The sequence below is a fragment of the Monopterus albus genome, unplaced genomic scaffold, assembly GCF_001952655.1.
Source record: "Monopterus albus unplaced genomic scaffold, M_albus_1.0 scaffold7.1, whole genome shotgun sequence".
NCBI classification, from domain to species: domain Eukaryota; kingdom Metazoa; phylum Chordata; class Actinopteri; order Synbranchiformes; family Synbranchidae; genus Monopterus; species Monopterus albus.
In genome coordinates, this window is record NW_018127887.1 from 5279040 (window position 1) to 5302752 (window position 23713).

The 23713-nt window shown below is 40.6% G+C and overlaps 1 protein-coding gene across 1 annotated transcript in view; it reads left to right on the forward strand.

Moving 5' to 3' along the window:
- The window catches only part of LOC109972815 (unconventional myosin-IXa-like), a 91620-nt gene that overhangs the window by 62322 nt on the left and 5585 nt on the right, over positions 1 to 23713 (forward strand). Inside the window, 27 exon segments of the mRNA XM_020621977.1 lie at positions 1850 to 2045; positions 2533 to 2652; positions 4324 to 4399; positions 4669 to 4812; positions 5761 to 5800; positions 5903 to 6025; positions 6486 to 6566; positions 6662 to 6772; positions 7262 to 7384; positions 7488 to 7637; positions 9528 to 9829; positions 10392 to 11510; positions 11799 to 11883; positions 12031 to 12234; positions 14199 to 14296; positions 14708 to 14811; positions 15096 to 15316; positions 15586 to 15702; positions 16043 to 16231; positions 16535 to 16582; positions 16666 to 16777; positions 18212 to 18273; positions 18839 to 19031; positions 19540 to 19668; positions 19798 to 19903; positions 20167 to 20298; positions 20727 to 20850. Coding sequence (XP_020477633.1) covers positions 1850 to 2045; positions 2533 to 2652; positions 4324 to 4399; positions 4669 to 4812; positions 5761 to 5800; positions 5903 to 6025; positions 6486 to 6566; positions 6662 to 6772; positions 7262 to 7384; positions 7488 to 7637; positions 9528 to 9829; positions 10392 to 11510; positions 11799 to 11883; positions 12031 to 12234; positions 14199 to 14296; positions 14708 to 14811; positions 15096 to 15316; positions 15586 to 15702; positions 16043 to 16231; positions 16535 to 16582; positions 16666 to 16777; positions 18212 to 18273; positions 18839 to 19031; positions 19540 to 19668; positions 19798 to 19903; positions 20167 to 20298; positions 20727 to 20850 — 4509 coding nt within the window.

Here is a 23713-nt window from a genome sequence, read left to right on the forward strand (position 1 = left end):
AGTCATCGGGTGTTTAGGTTGTGTGTAGCAGTACTGCGACAGTGTAGTTAACTTTAGAAAACTGGGTTGCACCTTAGTAGGAACAGTGGTTCTAACTCAAGTATTTAAAAAAAGGAGGTAAATGATGACACCTTATGGCCACTGGTCACTCATGCTTAGAAATGAATAAATGAAATCAAGCCACAATCTGGAAAAATGCTTAATTAACATTAGCTTCTTTAAAGGTGAGTGAGGCATTACAGGTGTCTGTCATGCAAAGCGACAACAGGAGGTGAAATCACATTTCAACAATCACGTTTGCAGCTTCAGTGCTGTTTCTGAATCAAATTCTCACTCATCGTTCTTTTATTGTGAATGTTATAAATATACAGTCAGACTCTCTTATCTGCTGTTTTATTTTTAAAAGTGTCTCTCTTGTAGTCTCACAGAAACATCTATCACCTGTACATCACCTCTGATTCTGACCCTGACCTTCAAATGTATTTATGAACACACAGAGGGCTTTGAGATTTATCACTGGGTGCCATGTTAGGACTCACCACTGTAAGTTATATTGCTTGGTTGGATGGCCATTTCCTGCTGTACACAGGTTAACTTACTGGTTGATTTTCAAATTTAAGGCCATGTTGAAGTTATTACCACCCTATTTGCAGCAAACCCACTTGTGCTGTCGGCCTATTTTTGCAAACTAAATCTAATCCTCTGTTCACCTCCCGGCTGCGTTTTGATATGAAGCACATGTGCTGGAATGGGTTGAACGAATTGTTGCTTTACTGTATGATATAAATCCATAACAGTTGGTTATGGTAGTTGTGCAGAGGTGTCCCACATCTGGTGAGAGCCACAGAGTTGTTTGGGGAGAGTCCACAGTCATGAAATGTGTCTAAATCATACAAAGAAAGATTATGCTCACAGATTTATAGTTTATGACTCTGTTATCACAGCACAGCTTGGTGGTATCTGTATTCAAATGTGTGTGAGAGATTTTCTTCATGTCATACTTAAAGAATTCTACAGAAATTTTGGGCTTTTTGTTTTAATTATGATGATTTGCATTTGCTGCAAACCCAGAGATAAGAAAAGCAGTTACTCAGATAGTTTAGGAAATAGGGGGTTTTGCTTTCTTGCCAAGAGTTGCATGAGCCACTCTCTTATCTGTATTTTAGATATGAAACTAGCAGCTGGTTAGCTTAGCATAGCATGAAGACTGGAGCAGCACCTCCATAGCACAGTAATCAGCATGGTATATGCTATTTGTTTAATCTGTACAAAAACCAACTGCAAAAAATGAATTTATGTAAATTCATTTTATGTAAAAATTGATTTATGGAGGGTTATGTGCGGCACTAGTCACAGAGGTGCTTTGCTACCTTCGACAAAGCAAGGCAAGCTAAGCTAACCACATTGTAGCTGTGGATAAATGGAACACTCCAAATATGAATTTTATGTGGGGCCTTTCTTTCCCTTAAAATATATTTGATTAAAAAAAGGAAAAAATAAATAAAACACAATTAATGCAGCCCTCAGTCCCACAGGCTACAAGGTCAAACTGACACAATACAGTGTCACAATAGAAACACATAGCATTGGTGCTCACTTAGTGAACCTAACATCAAAACGTGTCACTTTCATGAAGCTTAACATGCTGAAATTTCAATACAATACAACTAACAATACACAACAGAAGTCTAGAAACTGTCACTCTTACATACCATTTCTAAATTTGATGTTGTGAGTCACACATACATGACTACATTTATCTTTTGATGGAAATAATTCAATGAGTAGATAAAGAAACATACAAATCTTAACTGTGATGATACAAACTTTACATCTTTGCTTCATTCAGGACTTCAGGGAGAAGAACACTGATCACATGCGTCCTGATGTTGTGGCCTTGCTGAAAAGTAGCAAGAACGCCTTCATCTGTGGCCTGATGGGAATCGACCCTGTGGCGACTTTCCGCTGGGCCATGCTGCGAGCTTACTTCAGAGCCCTGGTGGCTTTCAGGGAGGCCGGCAGCAGACACACCCACAAAAAAACTGGTGAGGAAAGCTTTATAAGTCCAGACTGGGGCAGCAGGCTAAAGGTTAAAGGTTGATGGGATCCTCCTCTACACAGTATTTTCAGTCAAAGTTAGAATAGTTTTCATTATTTCACTTGAGAAATGTATTAGTTCTGTTTTATTTGTGCTCAGTTACTGGTTGCTGGTTTGAAGTGGGGGTTTCACTTTATCAGACAGAAATCTTTCAAAACAACATGTCATTATTTTGCTTTATTTTACAAAAGACTCTACACTAGCTTGAATTAATTGCTTTACTAATCTGTTTCTTGAAGAGGAGGCATTGGGATCCTCTTTTCAGCATTTATGTTCATGAACTGAGTGGAATGGTACAGTGCAGAGTCTGAGTTTTTGAGTGGTTCTGTCTTTGTTGAGATTTCCCTCCTTCATCTTCACTTTTTAAAACATTTTATCTTCCAGATCTAAAATCTGTTTTCTCTTTGCTTTTGCTCTCCCTGACTTTATTTTAGGAAATGACGCAGCAGTTCCCTGTGCTGTTGTCAAAACTGTTGACAGCTTCAGTTTCCTCCACCACCCGGTTCACCAGAGGAGCCTTGAGATCCTTCAAAGATGCAAAGATGAGAAATACAGTAAGTGACTCCAAAACCATCAAGTGCTGTTTCACATGATTCAGTCAGTGGCTGAATAACAATAGCTATAATTAGTTTAAATTTATAGATATTGTAGCTGTTCCCAATTTATGTTTTTATTTTTTATTTGTTTAACCTCTCTACGTCACCTTTGGCGGTTATATCTAGCCATGTGTGTGATTCAGGTTAACGTGACATTTTGTGGCAGTGTTTTTTAACAATACTTATGAAATGGTATTCCAGACTTTTATAGTGCATTTACGGGATTTCTTCTGTTAACATCTAAATAACTTTTCTTTGTGTCTGCTGGTAGAAATCTGTGCTTCCCAGTTGTATTTCATTACTCTTAGAAAATGTCCTCAAAATCAATCCTGGGCTATTACATTTCTCTCTTTTTTTTTTATCGATGCCATTTTGGAGGAGCTTTGAAAGGTGCTTGCTGTTAATGGGGCCTATAATGAGACAGTTTCTTTTCGATAAAGGCCTGTTGATTTGAGGAGAGATGAAGTGAAATGTGCTCTCACTTTTCATTTTTTAAATTCTCAATCAGAAGCTCTTCACTAAGTTCAGCCGTGTCTAAGAAATCAATTCCAGGCTTTAGTGAAAAAGTCCCTTTTGGTAAAGTTGAGAATAATGAATTGCTTATGATTTTTAGCCCCAGTTAGCTGATTTCATTACAGCCAGTAATAAAACTGGAAATAAACCATGCATCTTTCTGAGCGCTGGTTAGACTGCCTCATCTAGGAGCAAAGCTCATAACCAGGATGTGATCAGGCAAATGAATCAGTCCCAGGAGGATCAGCAGGGTTTAATGACACACACAGATTTTCTGGTCATCCATCACACATTTTACTACTGACAGTCATATGGTTTTGATGCATTTGTGTGGTAAAGTGTGTCTTTGAGTGTCTACAGTTCACAACCAAGTGTGCATATGCATGTCCACGTGTTGTAAAGCAACACTTTCTTTCATGTAACTCCGGTGAATTTTGATTGATTGTTTTTGTCATGAAAACTGGCAAGTAAATTCCCCAAAGGGTTTCTCCACTAATTTTACACCTCAACACCAGAGTTTTAGAGTTGTGTTGAAAATATATGATGACATCATCAGGGGTTACCATGGTTTAAGTCTGGAGATTCACCAGGTTTATGGTTTCTAATGAAAATATGTTACAACATGCATTTTAGTAAACAGAGGATGCAGTATTTTTAGTAGAGTCTACAAGATATGATATTTCAATGTCTCCTTCATCAGTTTCAACCATTAAAAAAGAAGAAATCTTTCTATTTGAATCCTCCAGCTTTGTCAAAATGCAGAATGGTCTCTTCCAGGATGACAGTGCCTCCATCCATAGGTCACTGAGTGGTTTGATGAGTATGAAAATGACGTGAATCATATACTATGGCCTTCACATCCACTAGATCTTAACCCACTTGAATACCCTTGGGAGTTTTTGGAGTGACATGCTGAGTGGGGAGTCTAAAATATGGGCAAGATAAAAAGCTTTCGTAGCGGATGAAAGTAAGACAAAAAAACACCAGCCTAGCAGGACAAGAGATAAAGGAAGAACAGTGGGGAGGTAGTGGCATGTAGGTAAATCCCCTGAGCCCTGAACCATATATATATTTTCTTTGCTTTGTTTTATTTTCTTCTCCTGTCCTTCCATCCAGGTATCACTAGGAAGAACCCCCGGACCCCCCTGTCAGATCTTCAAGGCACCAACACCCTGAATGAGAAAGCTAGCTGGTGGGTACAAGACAGCACAGGTTGAGGATGACACTGAGATTGCTATTCTAGAGTTTTAAAAGTTAGGAGCAGCTTATGGTGTCAGTTTGTTTTGGGTCTCATTAGACATTTTATGCTGAAAAGAGTTTAGGCAGAGTTGCCTTAAGCAATAATTTTGACATTAACAATGAATCAAATAATTTTGTCAAAGAGGAAACTATCACTTGTGCTGCCAAATGTGCTGAGAATCAACATCCCCTCTCTCTTTCTCCCCCCTCTCCTCCCTGTAGGGATGGCTATGGTATTGGATGTAACGGCCGAAGCTCCAGGATGGGTCATCTCTCCTCCCCGGGAAGTCCTGCCCTGGAAGAAGATGGGATCTTCCTCAACTCCACCAACAGCAAGCTCCTGGAGCGAGCTCAGGGTATCCTGCTGTGAGTGAGATACAGACACTAAACCAAACTCACACCAGTCCTTGTCTGCTAATACTGATTCCACCACAACAACTGGATTTACAGTACTGTCCAAAAGTCTTAGGCCACTATTAGTTTTGCTGTTTTAGCAAGGTTGTAATGATAATTCATATTGATTTCTCAATTTCTTTATTAGGATATAAACAAAAAATACAAGAAATATTTACATATTATTACAAAACACAACATTTTCATAACAAAAATGGCTTCTACAGACTAAAGTCAGTGTTTAGTATGACCTCCCTTTGCATTTAACAGCTTGAATTCTTTTTGTTGAGACTGTCTTGAAGTCATGTAACCATGATAGCCCCTCCACCATGTTTCACTGAAGAAGTGCTTGTGCTGCTGAGCCAGGTCCTTTCTGGATTTCCTCCAGTCTTTTGAAGAAGAAACTGAGAGACTTTGCATTGGATTTTGACAGTTCTCTTGGTCTTCCACTCTTGTTTTTGTCCTTGACCAAGGGGTGTTGCTAAGCTCTACTGGGACACAGGCCTCGCATTACTCAAATCACATGTTTGTTTTTTTTCTTGAATGTTTTCTACATGAATGAAATGTGCTATGAACTTGCTTAGCCCAATATTTGAAATCAGAGTCTGAAAATGTGGACATTACTCACCCGTTAATATTAGTACTGATATAATTAATGTGTGCCAGGAATAGTTTTTTTTGTTGTTGTTATTTTCATTTCTTTTAACTTTTACCTGCCTTTATTAGTCGACAGAGGAAGTTGGAATTTTTGTTAATGTAATTCTGCCCACTGTACTAATCCCTAAACTAAGAAAGGTTGCCAATTGCATTATGGGTAGTGTAGTAGGGAGAATTTTTATACAAACAGCCAAACAGATTAAATGGAAGGATGGAATTCTGCATTGAATATCTGCTAATAAAAACACTATTTCTCACATGTAGGAGAAGCAAAAACTGCAAAAGCAAGCCAACCCTTCCTAAGGTAAGAAAGAAACATGACACAAAACAAAACATCTTTAGAAACTGTGTTAAGGCACTAAATAGGCTAATACAGGGGCTCATATCTTTTCTGTTTTTTGAGCAGCACTTGCTGGACGTGAAATCTCTGCGCTATCTGAGCAGTGTGACGCTCCACGACCGCATCACCAAGTCTCTGCTTCACCTGCACAAGAAGAAGAAACCACCCAGCATCAGCGCACAGTTCCAGGTCAGTGCTGCCATCGCCCTCTGCTGGAGAAGCCAGTGAATTACAACAACATCAGTGACAGCAGATTGATCAAGTGCAGGCATGAAAATGTACAAGAACATACTACACAAAATAGTTAAAGTAAACATAATCAAACATGGACAATAAACTAAGGATATGTGCTGTTAAAACATTGCTTTATGTGTGTGTTTTGTTGCACAAAGGTTTTATTGTTGATTATGATACATTTATGCTTTTACCACTTGTTTATGTCTTAGTATAGTTACTGCATGTTCTAAGTATTTATTTGTTTGTATTTGATGTAAACTCACCGAAGGAAATTCTTTTCAATTATTCTGAAATGGCACTAAGATTATAAATGCCGTTTCCTGATTTTCTTTTTTTAACTGTACATGTTGAATGTAAAAGTGATGTTTTACTTTGTTGTTATTGGATGTGATGCCATGTTTTCTATGTGCAGGCTTCCCTCAATAAGCTGATGGAGACTCTTGATCAGTCAGAGCCGTACTTTGTCAAATGTATTCGATCCAATGCTGAGAAGGTAATTTCAGCTGCAGTAGAGCCATCCCTTAGTCACTGTTAGCTGATTTCTGTTTTGTTATATTAACTCTTTCTCTTTCTCTCTGTCTTGCTCAGCTGCCGTTGCGGTTCAATGACAGTCTGGTGCTCAGACAGCTCAGATACACAGGGATGCTGGAAACCGTCCGCATCCGCCAGTCAGGATACAGCACCAAGTATACGTTCCAGGTAACGCTCGCCTGTTATTGAAATACAATCAGTACCAGTACAATACTATTCATTTGTAGCATTGTATCATCAGTTCATAGTGCAGTAACAAAGAATAATTTAACAGCTTTTTGTGTAGCTTTGTTTTCCTTTTTTTAGCTGTATGTTTTGGGTACAATATATTTGTTATTGGGGCAGTGTAAGTACGCTGCGAGCCACTGAAAACATGAGACAAATTCTTGGTATGCTTAAACATACTTGGCCAACAAAGCTGATTCTGAGTCTGTTTTGCTTTTTTGCTGCACAAATATATCTGAATTATTCCTTAGTTATTTGGCTAGATGTTGAGATTTATAGTAATTATCCTACTAGGAATGTTATTTTGCTTTTGTTTTTTTTAAACTTGAATTGAAAAACAGACTTTCTGAATGTAATGTAATGCAATATTCTTAAGCATTTGGCAACAGTTTCTAAAACTGCTTTATTGGTCCTACGTTCACCTTCTTCCAGGACTTTGTGCATCACTTTCATGTGCTGCTGCCTCGAGGCACGAGCCCAACAAAGTCAGGTATCAGGGAGTTTTTCCGACGGATCCACCTGCCACCCGCTGGGTATCAAGTGGGCAACACAATGGTACAGATTTTGAAAACCAGTTCATCTCTTTCTTTGTTTTTCTTTGTTTTCTCATTTTTTGGACTGCAGTAGTGTGTGTAACTGTGCAAATGTAACCATGTAGGTGTTCCTGCGGGAGATGGAGCGTCAGCGGCTTCAGACCCTCCTCCATCAGGAAGTCCTCCGGCGAATTGTCACCCTGCAGCGCCGCTTCAGGGCCGTCCTGGAGAGGAAGCACTTTGTCAACATGAGACGTGCTGCTTCTGTCATCCAGGTGAGCTTTGGTGGAAGTGGTTGTGTTCAGATTGGTTCCTGTGGTCTCCTTTATACAGCTGAAACAATATTTCATCTTCTGATTAGCTATGAAATTACTGCTGTAAGTGCTTCATTAAATGATTTAACAGTCCTGCACAGCAAAGCTTCTTCCACCCAACATTTCAGGTGGAGTTTCCATAGTCCATTAAGGCTACTTACTATAGCCTTAGACTGTTTAAGCATTAAGGCATTAATAGTTGTGCATTTACTTGAGATATAAAAGACACAGGGTTCTTTAAATATAGCCTTTTGATTAGCGATAATAAGCCTTTATGCTCTTATAAAAGCTTCCTCTCATTACTCAGGCTACTGTTGCTCTAACTCTGTAATATAATCAATTGGCTTTCATGGTTTCTGCCATTTGAAGCATGTCAGAACTCCAAGTTTGAGCTGGCCACACTCCAAGTTGGAGTGTGGTTAGAGGTGCAAAAGCAATGTCTAAATACACACAACCACACCTGTAAGTGATGCTGCCTGAGGTCTGAGGTCAAACACACAAACTTCCAAATCAGAGAGGAGAATAAAACACTGTTTTCAGCCTGGTGTTAGTTACTCTTTAGCCCCTTAATCCATATGTGTTTGTTTTTAAATTTCTGTCTGAGAAAATGAAATACAATCAGTAAGAACTCCAGAATTCTGAAAAATGAGCTCCAAGGATAAGCAACATTAGAGAGAATTTTGAAACACAGCCTTCTAAGTCTCCCTGTACAATAATTATTTATTTGGTACAGATGCTATTGAACTTGTTTCAAAAGTTATGATCTTCATCTCTACTAAATGTGATGCTGTACAAATGAAGTAAAACAATGCAGTACTATCTATTTGTCATTTGGTAAGTTTTGGCGAGCCACAGGTGCCATACTCATTGACCTTCTCAAAATGGCAGCAGCAGGTCACGTTTTAAGTTGGACGGAGTTAAAGAGGAGGGGGTGACTAAAAATGCTGACAAAACAATTCATCATAATGATGATTAATGAATAATAAGCAGTTACCTTAAGGAATTGTGTTATTTATCTAAATATATATGTGTATTTAAAACTGGTTTGTTTAAAATTAATCCAAATATTTAAATCTGAATAAAGGGTCATCCTTTGATTTCTGAATCAAAGGTTTAAAGAGCATACAGAATACAGACCCACTGAATTCTGTTACCTCTCTGAGGAGTGAACGAAGAGACTCAGGGAGAGGAAAACTGAAAGGAAAGCAAACAGTGAAAGGACTGAGAGGAAGAAAACACTTAGGCCATTGATGAGGGGAGCAGTCCGATTCTTTGTCAGACTGAAAGAAAACAAACCCAGCCATTCAGAAACAGTGGGACACTGAGCAGGCTCCATTAATATGAACTGTCTAAAATGTCAGGGTGTGTTTGTCAGAAAGGAGAGCTCCGTTTTACATCCTTGTTGATGACATTTCTGTCTGCACCTGCCAAGAATACAGTCTGATTATAAATTAAGTTTTGAATTGGAAGGAAATAAAGTTATTACAAGGTCATATCAAAATAATACAAGGTGTTGTTTGAATTTCCCAAAGGTTTCGGTGTTGTCTTCCAGATGCAGGTGCCAGATAAGTCAGTCCTACTGTATCACACTGGCCTGACATACTGTGACTTTCCATGAATAACAAAAATATCAAATTCCACACACTTCAGTTACTTATAACACAGCAGAAAGTGAGATGTTTATAGAGCATCGGAACAGGGCTCCAAGTGAATCACAGGAATGTTCTAGTCAAATTTTCAGTGAAGAAAAGCAAGAAAGGGTTGGATTCAAAACTCATCTCTCCATTCAGTTGAACGTTTCCACCTCTCATTATAAATAAGACTGTCTTCTCCTGCTTTGTTTTTCTGCAGCGGTGGTGGCGATGCTGCCTTCTCAAAGAGTCCGCCATCGGCTCACATATTGAGGAGGGGGCAGCAGTCTGTCTGCAGGCAGCCTGGAGGGGCTACAGGGAACGCAGGAGGTTCCTGCAGTGGCGAGACTCTGCCATAATCATACAGAGGAGCTGGAGAAACTGCTGCTGTCACAGATCTATGGCAGCTGTGACGGTTCAGACAGCCTGGAGAGGATTCAGGGAGAGAAGCCGCTACTGTCGGATGTACAGGACTGCGATACAGCTGCAGGCAATGGGCAGGGGCTACCTGTCTCGACTCAGGTGACTGGAAGAGTTAGAGCATGACTGGGTGTGGGGTTGGATGATATGTCATGGAGGCTTTCATGACTTTTGTTTTGAAATAAAATTTAAAACAATGCAGTATCTTTGCATTATTAATACTAATAAGTCCACTGTTTCCATCTTCAGAAAAATTATACAAAAATCTTGGTGCAATTTTAATTCTAGAAGCGTTGGTGTACAGACACTTCACTGTATATTTTTGGCCAGACATTTGCCTCAGGAGCTGGTGGAGACCAAGACCAGAGCTAAAGAAGAGTTATATTTACTGTGAGGTTAGAATTAAAGCTACAAATTAATGATAACATTTGTCCACATCTGCTCAATATGAAAATAGGCAACTGTAAGATAATGAATACGTAAACTCCAACAGTTTGTTTCTGCTTCCCTTAAGTGGCCAAAGTTCTATAGAACAATACAGTGGTCATGTGCTTTCACCACTTAATATAACGGCATGTTGGTGTGTATAAAATGTTGTTTTCTGCCTGCTTTGTATGGAAACAGGTGTTAGTTACACTTTTCTCTTCTTCACCAACAACTTCAGGTTCAAAGAACTGAAGGAGCAGCATGAAAAACAACAACTCAGCAGACAACAGAGTCCACCAGGAACCACTGAGGACATCACCTCATTAAGACAGGAAAGTTATGTCCCAGCAGAGACAGAAAAAACAGAGGACTCTGAGAGAAGTCGGAGCATCGATGAGACAAGCCATAAGAACCGGTCAAAGCGAGAGAGCAGACGACTGAGAGAGCTGGAGCAGACTCAGTTCTTCTTAGAGCTTCTGAAGGTCCGAACCACCAGTATGGGGGGTCCTCTGCAAGAAGACTCGGCCCCAGATAACAGCACTTCTCAGCTGAATGACCACCACAGACATTCAGCCCAGGTATCTTCAGCTAGTCATGAAGGTTTGGAGCTGCTCAGTGTGGAAGACATGGAGACTGAAGGCTCTGGAGGTTTTGGTTCCCAACTGACTGCACCTCATGAACAACCCCAAGTGCTAGGTATTCAGGTACATGAGCAGCTGAGAGATTCAAACTATAATGAAAAGCCTGTGGAGGAGCATCCCAGGGCAACATTTTATATTGCTTCTGACCAAAGTCCAATTCATGAACCAAAATTTGAAAGCCCCAGTAAATCTTACACAGAGAGAAGGGAATCCACGTCCCAAAGGCCTGTAGTGGTTTTAATCAGTATGCAGAAGGAGAGCCCTGTGGAGGAGAGGGAGCTGCTGGCAGCCCAAGCCTTAGGACAAGCTTCTCAAACAGGACCAGCACCAGACAGTTCTCAAACGACCCCCATTGCAGGCCTGGAGGTAGGATCAGAGATTGAGCCGGCTCATGGGACTCCTACACAGGCAAAAAGAGATGTAGCTAAAGCCCCTCACTCAGCCACCACAATGCATGGCTCGAGTCCAGAAGTAGCAAGGAGCTGCTCCTCAGAGGTGGACATCCAGATCATCCTGGAGCCAAAACCCGCTGCTCTGCCCTGTCAGCAGGAGAGGAAGCTGACCCGGCCTGCGCAGGAGGCTCCCAGCCCGGTCCTGGACTCCAAACCACCAAAAGCCCAGAAGAAGAGCTCGGCCCAGACTGTGATTGTGAACATGGTAGAAAAACCTCCCAGCACTGTGTTTTCCCCACCCAGGCGCAAGCTGCCCTTCTCCAAGTAAGTAAACCATTATACTGAAGGATGGGACTGCACTTCACTGAAGTCCAAGGTTTTGTTTAAATCAAGGAAAACATATCATATGATGTATTGTCAAGAATAAAACCAAATGTAGTACTGTTTGAAAGCTGGTGACCATTCATTCCCTCCCTACAAAGGACCATATAAGCTATCTTTTAAAATAAAAACATAACTATCTGTCAATACTTAAGATATGAGGCAAAGCATTAGTCTAAAATTAGATGCAAATATTTAAAAAAATATTTTACATCTGGTTTTGTGTTGCAGGTCAGATAAAGACTTGGTGAACCAGGAAAGATCTCTGGCCATGTTCAGAGAGGACTCCAAATCTGCTTCAACCAGAAACAGAGAGGTTAGACACACTCCGTCACTTGTCATCCCCAGACTAAACTCATACAGTTAATTTCTAGTTGTGCGTATACATACAATACATACAAGTGCAACACACATGCATACACTACGAAGCAGCTGACCTGATGTTCCTGTGGTTACCTGCAAGCAGGTGGGCCGCTCCGGCCCTAAAAAGAAAGCACGAATGTCCCGGACACGCTCCGACTTCCTCACCCGCTGTAACTCTGAGGGGGCGACCCAGTCAGATGACGACGATGAATACTACGTCCCTACCTACTCCTGCACGCTGCCCCCCTCCCTGTCTCCCCCACACACCCACCCTGAGGCTGACTGTCACAGTGACTCAGAGATGGTAAAACACCAGAGGCCCCATGACCTCCAAACAAATTTCCTGTCCATTCTTCCTCCCCACAACCACCCACTTCTCAGGTGGACCCAGCCAAGCGGCTGGGGAGGAGCCGTTTAACACTGCTAACCCCACTGTTGGACTGTTTAACCACCGAGCTACACTCTGACCAAACAGATTCATGTTTCTTTGCTTTACTCAAACAGACCGTTGCCGTGGTCGGTCTGGAGCGAATGACCTTGCACGTCACACTAGTAGTTTGTTTGAGAATGAGCCCCAAGCTGAGCAGTCACATCTAGGTTTCACTGCCCTTTTCATGTCAACAGGATGTGTGTCCTGATCAAGAGATATGTCATCATCTTTTCCTTTAGTAAACACATGCCATAGGACTGCAACTAACAGTTTATATAATGTACTAACTTTGAGACATTTTCTTTAAATAATTGTTTGGAAAAAGGTGACAATTGTCTTCAAATTGCTATGGACAATGTAAGGATTTTCCATTTATAATAATATGAAACTAAAAAAGCAGGAAGAAGAAGCAGTGAGGGTTTATAATTTTTTATGGATATCAGAAGTGCTTATGATCCATTTTCTGAATGATTGACAGCTTGCTTTGCCACTAGTCATGGTAGCTGAAGCTGAATTCTCTTTTAGTAGAAGTATTACGTATTTAGCCTCAAATTATTACTCATACAAATTATTACAATTGGAAATGCAGTCAGGCACTTTTAGGTGAATAAGATAACTTCTTGTTTTGAAGGAAAACAAAAGACTACAACTCAAAACGCCAGTGTGCAGTGTATTATAGTATTCCTGCACCTACAGTGAACACAGTAAGGATGACGGTTTGACCGAAAGGTGGTCGACCAAAATCTTTTGACTTCCACCAACCAGCCTGTTCTGACAGCACGTGTTGCACTGCATGCCACCTGCTCAGTGGTGGAAAGTAACTAAGGACATTTACTCAAGTATTGTGCTTAAGTACATTTTTGAGGTATCTGTAATTGAGTATTTTCATTTTCTCTTACGTCATACTTTGACTTCAGTACATTTTAGAGCCAAATATTGTACGTTTTACTCTACTACATTTATTGTATGACTTTAGTTACTAGTTACTTTTCAGAACCAGATTAATACACAAAATACAATATAATTATACAATAAGACCTCATTGATCTAAGGTGGAAAATTGACAAGCTACCCAAATTAAATGGATATAATCTGGTTAAAACTAGCTCCTACTTCACCAGCTGTAACATTAAATGTGATGTACATAATAATGCATCAGTAACTGTAATACAGTAATATGATATACAGGAATATGAAACATGCCATTCTGCATAATGAGTACTTTTATTTTTAGTACTTTAATTATGTTTTGATGCTAAGAGTATTTTTACATTGTTGTATCCTTACTTTTACTTAAGTAAATGATCTGAGTACTTCTTCCACCACTGCACCTGCTGCTCCTGCATGCTGGAGTGGTTTAAACCTTGAGCAGAGTATCCCCTCACTAACAATGTCTTTTTCTAACAGGAGCTTATCAGCATGACATCTGTTTCTCTCCCCAAATCCCAGTATAAACACTGAATTTCTGTTATGTTGCTGGTTTCTTCAGTCTCTTCAGGTTCAGTAGGTTTAGCAGAATCACAGAAGATTCGAACCTAGTACTTAACCTAAACACTGTATGTAGTGACTTACCGGTACATGGTTTACAAACATTTGCTGTAGTGATGTGGTATTATGTATTCGATAACAAATTATATAAACAACATAGTATTACTGAAAGTAAGGCCTGTGTAACAGTAGTCATCACAGATGAACAAACCTGTTAAATACTGAACCTTTGTGAAACCAAACTCCACCTATCAAAAAAACAACATCCTGGAAGAGCTTGAGCCTGGTGAGGTGACTGAAATAAATTAAGTGTATTTTTCTCTACGTGGTTGTCGTCCTCTGCTCTCTAGCCTTCCCACAAAGATCAGAAGAAGATCCATAAGACCATGTCATCAGGTGACCTGGGCAAAATGGAGATCCTCAGGAAAACCTCCAGTCAGGATGGAAGGTAGCTCCCCCAAGTGTCCCTTTTTAAATCCTCTCTTCCGTGATTTCTTATGACTTTACATTTTAATGGCAGAAAGCATCGGTTTTTACAGTATTATAGTGAAAAAGAGGTCAAATTTGTCTGAGACTGTAATTGGGTGGGGAATATTTCAAAATCATTTAGGTTATTTTTCATTCGTCAGTGCTGTAGATTTAAGTCATATCAAATATTATTTACTATATTCAGTTAAATTTTTATTATACCAGTTTTATTGGTATAATGCCAAATCAGATGTCACAGGGAACTTAAACAACAGAGAGGATGTGACCTGTTTTAACTGTTATTAATCAAAGTTTTATACTAACTTTTTATTTATCTATCTATTTATTTAATAAAGTGATTTTAAATTGATCTGTTGTGTTTGTGATTTAGCAGGATGAGAAGGAAGATGCGTTTCTGGAGTAAGACAAAACACGGCGAGAAAAAGCTGCCAGGAGAGAAGCAGGCCAGCAGGAGTGAAGCTGGAATGATGCGCGGTAAATGTGTTGACTTTAGCCTTTAAGTGCAGAGTTATAGACATACCTATAGAGTACACACAAATACAAACTGATACAAATTGTTCCAGAATTACAAGAATATATTTGCCTTGCAGATAAGTTTTATTTTTGGTTCCTTCACAAGGAGGTCAGAGGTCATGATGAGAACCAAAATAACATCAGAGCACAGTAAAGAGTACAGACTAATAAAAGGTTTTGATGAGAACAACACATTTCCCCTATAGAGATTCAGTCTTTCATTACATCTCATCCTTGTCTCCCAGAAGGCCCGTCTCCTCCTCACAGTCCAGATTTGGAGGCAGCTCCTCCTCAGGAGGTCAGGGGCAGTAAGGAGAACAAGGAGCCATCTCCAAAGATGAGGAGGCGTCGCAGTGTGAAGATCAGCAGCATTGCTCTGGAACCTGCTCAATGGCAGAATGACACTCTGCACATCCTCTCTTCGGCCCACGACTACCGCAGCATGAATGACTTCCTCATGAAGAAGGTAAGTCTGGACACACTTCCCCATTGAATTAAATGGGAAAGTGTGTTCAAACCTTTGACTGGTATGTGAGCAATGTCCTAACTGGACTTTGGTCTTTGTTTATAGATGGATTCATGAGTCAGATTTATTTATATTTCTACTGCTAAAATGTATAAATTATAGGCACACAGATAAACAGCCATTCAGAATCACTTTTTTCAGCTGATTTATTTTACACATCATCAGGCTTTGACTTGAGCCATTCACTTGAAAAGTGTCTGTGCCTTCAGATCATTGACCTGGACTCTGAAGATGGAAAGAAGGACACCATGGTGGATGTTGTCTTCAAGAAGGCGCTGAAGGAGTTCAGGATCAACATCTTCAACTCATACTCCACAGCTCTGGCTGTGAGTCCTCACTGTGCTTGTCTTTGTTCTCAGGAACTTAAAACAACAGGATCTGTCAGCTAAGGAAATTCGCACTAAACTCACTCTCAAATACATAGTATTGACCTCAGATACTTTCTGTGACTGTCTTACCTTTATGTGGCTGCTTTGTCCAGCCAGTCATCAAAATGGACTAAAATTACCTGTACAGCCCAAATTCAGAAGAAAAACCCTGAGTAGCAATTGTTAGCTGATGTCTTGTTGAATTTTATGCAGACTATGGGAAGATAAATCTGACACCTGAAATTCAAAGAACACTGTGTCAAATATTCCCTTTCTTTTCCTGTGATCGCACCACCAGATGGATGATGGGAAGAGTATCCGTTACAAGGACCTTTATGCCTTGTTCGAGCACATCCTGGAGAAGACCATGCGTCTGGAGCAGAGAGACTGGAGCGAGTCCCCGGTGAAGGTGTGGGTCAACACCTTCAAGGTCTTCCTGGATGAATTCATGACTGAGTACAAGCCCATGGAGGGAACCATTGGCAGGGTAAGATGTATAAACACTAGATGGATGGATGAAAGGTTAACTGGGAAATAGTTTCTCAAGCTGTTAGACTTTTTAGATGGACATGAACAGGGCTGCATTTGGGTCTGGATGATTTTATCAAGTTTACAATATAAGAAAATGTAAGAAAACCATCAAAAACATCTACACAATAAATTCTAAAAAATTAATGCAGATAATCAGAATTGTATCTTGCATGTCGTACATTATAAACTGTAAGCAGTTAATTCATTACACTCCTCAGAAACACACAAAATGCACAAGTTAACACATCTCTCTTGTCAGGCTCCTAAACGTGAGCGCAAGAAGTTGAGGAAGAAGGAAACTGACATTGTAAGTCCAGCGATACTTTGGAATTAAAGCAATGGCATTTATGTTTTAACTGAGCTGACCAGTGGCGCTGCTGCCCCCTGCAGGTGGAGGAGCACAACGGCCACATCTTCAAGTCCACACAGTACAGCATCCCCACCTACTGCGAGTACTGCTCCTCCCTCATCTGGATGATGGACCGAGCCTGTGTCTGCAAACGTGAGGATTGGAAACATAAAAACACTTTAGTTCAATTCAACTGGTTCTTTCTTTTTCTGTGTTCAATCAGCTTTATTGGCCGGGTGTGTTGGACATGAGGAATTTGACTCTGGTACAACAGCTCTCAATGTGCATGCACATGTCCCCATACAAGGCAACAGCAGGGGGCAAGTAAACAATATACCAACATAAGGCTGTGTAGTATAACAAAATAAACAGTATAAACAGGCAATAAACAATGCAAACAGACAAAGGAGTGTTCATTAGGAAGAGAGATAAAATAGAATAAAAATAGAGTACTTAAAAGCAGAAACCTGTACGGATCTGTATAATCTGTACAATGTATATTTACAGGTATTTCACTGAGGGTTATTGTCCAGTCATACTGTCGTGGGTTATGTGTTAATCAGAGTGACAGCTCGGGGGAAGAAACTGTCCTTGTGCCTGGTTGTCTTGGTGCACAGTGACCTGGTCCTCTATGGAAGGCAGGCTCACACCAATGACCTTTTCTGCAGTCCTGACTGTCCGCTGAAGTCTGTACTTGTCTTGTTTGGTTGCTGAGCCAAACCAGACAGTGATGGAGGGGCAGAGAACAGACTCGATGATTCCTCTGTAGAACTGTATCAGCAGCTCCTGGGGCAGGTCGAACTTCCTGAGCTGGCGCAGGAAGAACATCCTCTGCTGTGCCTTTTTGATGATGGCACTGATGTTGGACGACCACTTCAGGTCTTCAGGTCAGCTTCTCTATCAAGAGATCTGGTCAAGAAGATGGAGGAAAAAATTTCTATAACTGTAAACATAAAACAAACAACCAGGATTACTGTCGCATGCTAAAAAATATCATCAATAATATAAACCTAATATGAATATTGGTCTTGTTAAAACTGTCTAAATAAAGTTACTTCATGGGAAAATCAAAACAAAAAAACATCTATTCTGGTGATACTTTTCACCTATCTTCAGCAGGCTGATAAGATCTGTAACTCTGCCCTGTATTTCACAAACAAATATACTCTCGACCAGCTGTACCTAATGTTCTGCTAACTCACTTACAACAGACACTCATGTTCTTGTGTGTAGTTTTTATTTCCAACCACATAGCATATTACGCTCCCTCCCTCTCCAAACACACACACACACACACACACACACACACACACACTCCACATTCATACTCACAAAACTCACTCACTTCTTCTGCCTCTTTTAGTGTCAGAAAGATTTGATTAAACCTTCCACTTCTTTCATAAATCTATCTTCTATCTAGTTACAATGCTGCTTCTGCACTTTCATGGCACAGACAAACTCTGATGCCTCCGTGTTTGCCTGCCTCAGCCTCTGAGCTCTGACTGACTGCAGCTGTTGTTGCATCATTGTATCGTGAGGAGGTTGCAGGCTGCCATCAGCCTGATTGTGTTGTTTTGTTGCCTGCAGTGTGTCGCTACGCCTGCCACAGGAAGTGTTGCTCCAAGATGACGACCAAGTGCAGTAAAAAGGTAAGCGGAGTTTTCTTTGTCCTTATGGCTTCTTGTTTCGGGCTGCAGTGTCACTGTCAACAGAGAACAATGGCTATGGCTACCGCAGCACCTAAGTTTAATCACTTTTGAAAACACGATTCTTGATTTATTGATTTTATTCATAATTGACAGTACTTTGTGACTTAGTGTCTTCAAAATGTTGTATTTCTGACATAATTTGTAAGATTGTTGAATTTTCTTATTACTGTTGTTTGTGCATGCAAATTTGATAACCATGGTAAAGATCAGTAGTTTTTAACTAACTGTGACCCAGGAATCACTAATCTGACTAAGTAGGAACCTGAGGACCACTGTTGTGGGGTGGATAGACTGACTGGGCACCATTTTAATCCTGAAAGTCACCTTGGCTTTTCAAAATAGTATATATATTTGTATGAATTAGATTATTCACAAACAACAAATAATACATGGAAATGTGTTTTTAGACATTGATTCCTACAGTGAAACTACATTATTGATTGCATGGTCAGGGACTACCCACTTTAATGGGGTGTGTTTCTGTGTTTTTATTTTTGTATACCAGTATGATCCAGAGCTCTCATCTCGACAGTTTGGCGTGGAGTTATCCCGTCTGACCAGCGAGGAGCGGGCGGTGCCCCAGCTGGTGGAGAAACTCATCAACTACATCGAGATGCATGGCCTGTACACAGAGGGCATCTACAGAAAGTCAGGCTCCACCAATAAGATCAAGGAACTCCGTCAGGGGCTGGACACGGGTAAAACTGCGCAGGATCCCAAACCAAGAAAAAATAAATGATAAATGTTTAATGTCATCTTTGTAAACATTTTTAGATTTCTTACATCTGATGTGCACTTCCAATAAGTGCTACTTCTATGAAAGCAATTTTAGATTGTGCAAAGACATTTAACACAAAGGATCATACAAAGACAAATAAAAGCAATTAAATTGAGAAACTACTTGAAGGGGGTGGTGCAGTGGTTATTTAATGGATTTGATGGGAATCCATTAAATAGTTAGGTCATTTCACTCAGAACAGAAAATATCAGCATCATGGTGTGTTAAAACCAGTAGGATCCATTCTATGGGGACCATAAACACCATTTCAAACGTTCCTGGCAATCCATTAAATAGTTGCTGAGCTATTTCAGTCTGGACCTATGTGGCTGACACACCAACATTTCCATCCCAGGAGCATGGCTGAAAAAAGAGAAACAGGGAGAGAATGTTGAACTAGTTCACCTCAATGTGTTGTCCTTTTCCAGATGTGAGCAGTGTGAACCTGGATGACTACAACATCCACGTCATTGCCAGCGTTCTCAAACAGTGGCTCCGTGACCTGCCCAGCCCTCTCATGACCTTTTACCTGTACGAGGAGTTCCTCAGGGCCATGGGTAAGCACATATTAGTGCCTTCAGTGACTCCTTACTGCTGTTTGTCAATATAGAGGTTCCTCCAGCTGAGAGTCAGTTTCAGAAGGTGCTTGAACTCTGTGGTCTGATATACTTTTTTCTTCTTCTCAGGTCAACCAGACAAGCGGGAGGTGATTCAAAGGGTGTATTCGATGATCGATCAGCTCAGCAGGACACACCTCAGCACACTAGAGCGCCTTATCTTCCATCTGGTCAGGTGAGTGATGAGATAAACATTGACATCAACAGTAGAGCCCAGGCAAGAGACCCTGAGTATGAACATCATTATTTGAAACAAGATCCGAATCATGTTTCTGCCTGTGCTGTCCGCTTTTTTATATCTCTGAAGCTCTGGTTTCAGGTTCTTTGTTTCTTTCTCATCACTTATCAGACACATTGGATTATCCATCCCCATCACATACCATGCTCTCAGTCTTGTGTTTGTTGGGAATAGTAGGGTTATACTGTCCTGTGTTACAGGATCGCCCTGCAGGAGGAAACTAACAGGATGTCAGCCAACGCCCTCGCCATCGTATTCGCTCCCTGCATCCTTCGCTGCCCTGACACCATCGACCCACTGCAGAGCGTCCAAGACATCAGCAAGACCACCGCGTGCGTCCACCTTCCTTAACCATACGCTATATTTTTGCAGTTCTTTGGCATGCCAAATAAGACTTGTAAACAAGACAGCTGCCTGCAACAGACAAACATTATGGATAAGAAGAGTGTATATTTCAAACATTTTCACAGAAATGCTCCACATTACAGCTTTCATTTCTGTTTTAATAAATGTTTAGGTACATTACTTCTTATTGGTGGCCTCGCACAACATAAAAACTAAGTTAACCATTCAGGCAGTGACAAAACAGATGTTTTGATGATCTAATGTTACCAATTTCTTTTAAGTGGTGTAACACAGGTTACTTAATGTCCTGATGTTGACTGGTTGCTTTTTGCCTGTTCTCAAATGTTAAGGACAAAGTTTGAGAACAGGCAAACCTATTCTTTGGGACTCTGGCTTTAAAATGTCTCCCCTGCAGGTGCGTGGAGCTGATCATCAATGAGCAGATGAGCAAGTACAAAGCTTGCCTGAAGGACATCAGCAGTCTGGAGTTTGCTGAGAGTAAAGCCAAGAGCAGACTGACTCACATCAGGAAGTCTATGGTAAGACCAGACTGTAGCTGCTGTCAGTCATCCAAGAACAGGCTCCTGTGCCAAGATACATGCTACTCATCATTCTGAAGACAATTAATCCTTATTGACACACTTTCCTACTTGTTCCTCTCACTTAGTCTTCAACTCCATGAGGAGCTGGCATGGTTTTCACACGGCCATGGCAGGAGTTCATTCCTCTGTTTATTTACATCTTTCATCAACAGAGTTTTAGACATTCAAAGGGATTTACTCAAAAATGTACACAACAGGACAGGAACTTCATATACAGAATCAAATAAAATGTGTCTCTTTTATAAGAACATTTTAACATTGCTGAATAATAACCTCTCTGTTGTTAATGTATGTTCTTACTCTTCTTTTAGCTAAGGTTATGCTAACTGTTAAATAGCTGTTATGGACTTTCAAATATGTTTTCTTTTATACAGAGAAAGACGCAATCCATAGCATCCAGTGGTGCAAAAATATATAAAACCAGCTAATATGGAGTGGAAATGGGTTGGTAATCCAGCCTTGATTTAGATGTCTTAACAAACTCTGACTTTACATTCACATTTAGTTCCATTATGGCCTAAATGTCTGGACATTTTTTACCCAGCAAATCATCAAATCCATGCTTACAGTGGTGTGAAAAAGTGTTTGCCCCCTTACTGATTTCTTATCTTTTTGCATGTTTGTCACACTGTAATGTTTCAGATCGTCAAACAAATTTATATATTAGTCAAAGATAACACAAGTAAACACATCATGCAGTTTTTAAATGAAGGTTTTTATTATTAAGGGAAAACAAAATCCAAAACTATAGAGCCCTGTGTGAACAAGTGTTTGCCCCCCTGTCAAAACACTGGTTTATCGCACCTGAGTTCAATTTCTCTTGCCACACCTGTTCGCAATCAAGAAATCACTTAAATAGGACCTGCCTGACAAAGTGAAGTAGACCAAAAGATCCTCAAAAGCTAGACATCATGCCGAGATCCAAAGAAATTCAAAAACAAATGAGAAAGAGAATAATGGAGCTCTATCAGTCCGGAAAAGGTTATAAAGCCATTTCTAAAGCTTTGGGACGGCAGCGAACCACAGTGAGAGCCATTATCCACAAATGGCGAAAACATGGAACAGTGGAGAACCTTCCCAGGAGTGGCCGGCCGACCAAAATTACCCCAAGAGCACAGCGACAACTCATCCAAGAGGTCACAAAAGACCCCACAACAACATCCAAAGAACTGCAGGCCTCACTTGCCTCAGTTAAGGTGAGTGTTCATGACTCCACCATAAGAAAGAGACTGGGCAAAAATGGTTTGCATGGCAGAGTTCCAAGACGAAAACCACTGCTGAGCAAAAAGAACATAAAGGCTCGTCTCAGTTTTGCCAGAAAACATCTTGATGATCCCCAAGACTTTTGGGATAATACTCTGTGGACAGACGAGACAAAAGTTGAACTTTTTGGAAGGTGTGTGTCCCATTATGTGTGGCGTAAAAGTAACACCGCATTTCAGAAAAAGAACATCATACCAACAGTAAAATATGGTGGTGGTAATGGGATGGTCTGGGGCTGTTTTGCTGCTTCAGGCCCTGGAAGACTTGCTGTGATAAATGGAACCATGAATTCTGCTGTGTACCAAAATATCCTGAAGGAGAATGTCCGGCCATCCGTTTGTGACCTCAAGCTGAAGCGAACTTGGGTTCTGCAGCAGGACAATGATCCAAAGCACACCAGCAAGTCCACTTCTGAATGGCTGAAGAAAAACAAAATGAAGACTTTGGAGTGGCCTAGTCAAAGTCCTGACCTGAATCCAATTGAGATGCTGTGGCATGACCTTAAAAAGGCAGTTCATGCCCGAAAACCCTCCAATGTGGCTGACTTACAACAATTCTGCAAAGATGAGTGGGCCAAAATTCCTCCACAGCGCTGTAAAAGACTCATGGCAAGTTATCGAAAACGCTTGATTGCAGTTGTTGCTGCTAAGGGTGGCCCAACCAGTTATTAGGTTTAGGGGGCAAACACTTATTCACACAGGGCTTTGTAGTTTTGGATTTTGTTTTCCCTTAATAATAAAAACCTTCATTTAAAAACTGCATGATGTGTTTACTTGTGTTATCGTTGACTAATATTTAAATTTGTTTGATGATCTGAAACATTACAGTATGACAAACATGCAAAAAGATAAGAAATCAGTAAGGGGGCAAACACGTTTTCACACCACTTACCCTCACTGCCCCCATAACCCTAATCTGTCCTTCCTTCCTTCCTCCATTCCTTCCAGAAACCTGTACTTATTGCTGTTAGGTTTATGAGCATAACCTGCACTGCTGCCCCGGTATGTATTCCCTTCTCACTCCATGTGCCCGCCAACCACTCGTCTTGTCCATCAGTCTATTTGATTCATGCACTCGTACTGTCTGTAACATCCAGTCATGGTACTCGTCACATCTGTCTGTAAACTAGCTCTCTGCTGTTTGTTGCTGATTTGTTACAGGTTGGTTAGTTGACTGGTTTTGTCGATTAATAGAATGAATCCTTTGTAAGGTTCTCAATCGACCTTTTTGAAATAGTTCATTTTTCTGCTTTCATGGTAAGTGAAGAAGAATTCAAAGTAACATCTATATATACTCTGAAATTAGCATGATGTTGTCTTATTAAGGTAATGTAATGTGGCCTTCATCAAGCACACTACGAAGTTAAAGAGTGAATTTCACATGAGCAATGTTAGTAATCATTTTGTCACTGTTCTGATTATCCATCCATCCATCCATTTTCCTCCGCTTATCCGAGACCGGGTCGCGGGGGCAGCAGTCTAAGCAAAGATGCCCAGACTTCCCTCTCTCCAGACACTTCCTCCAGCTCCTCCGGGGG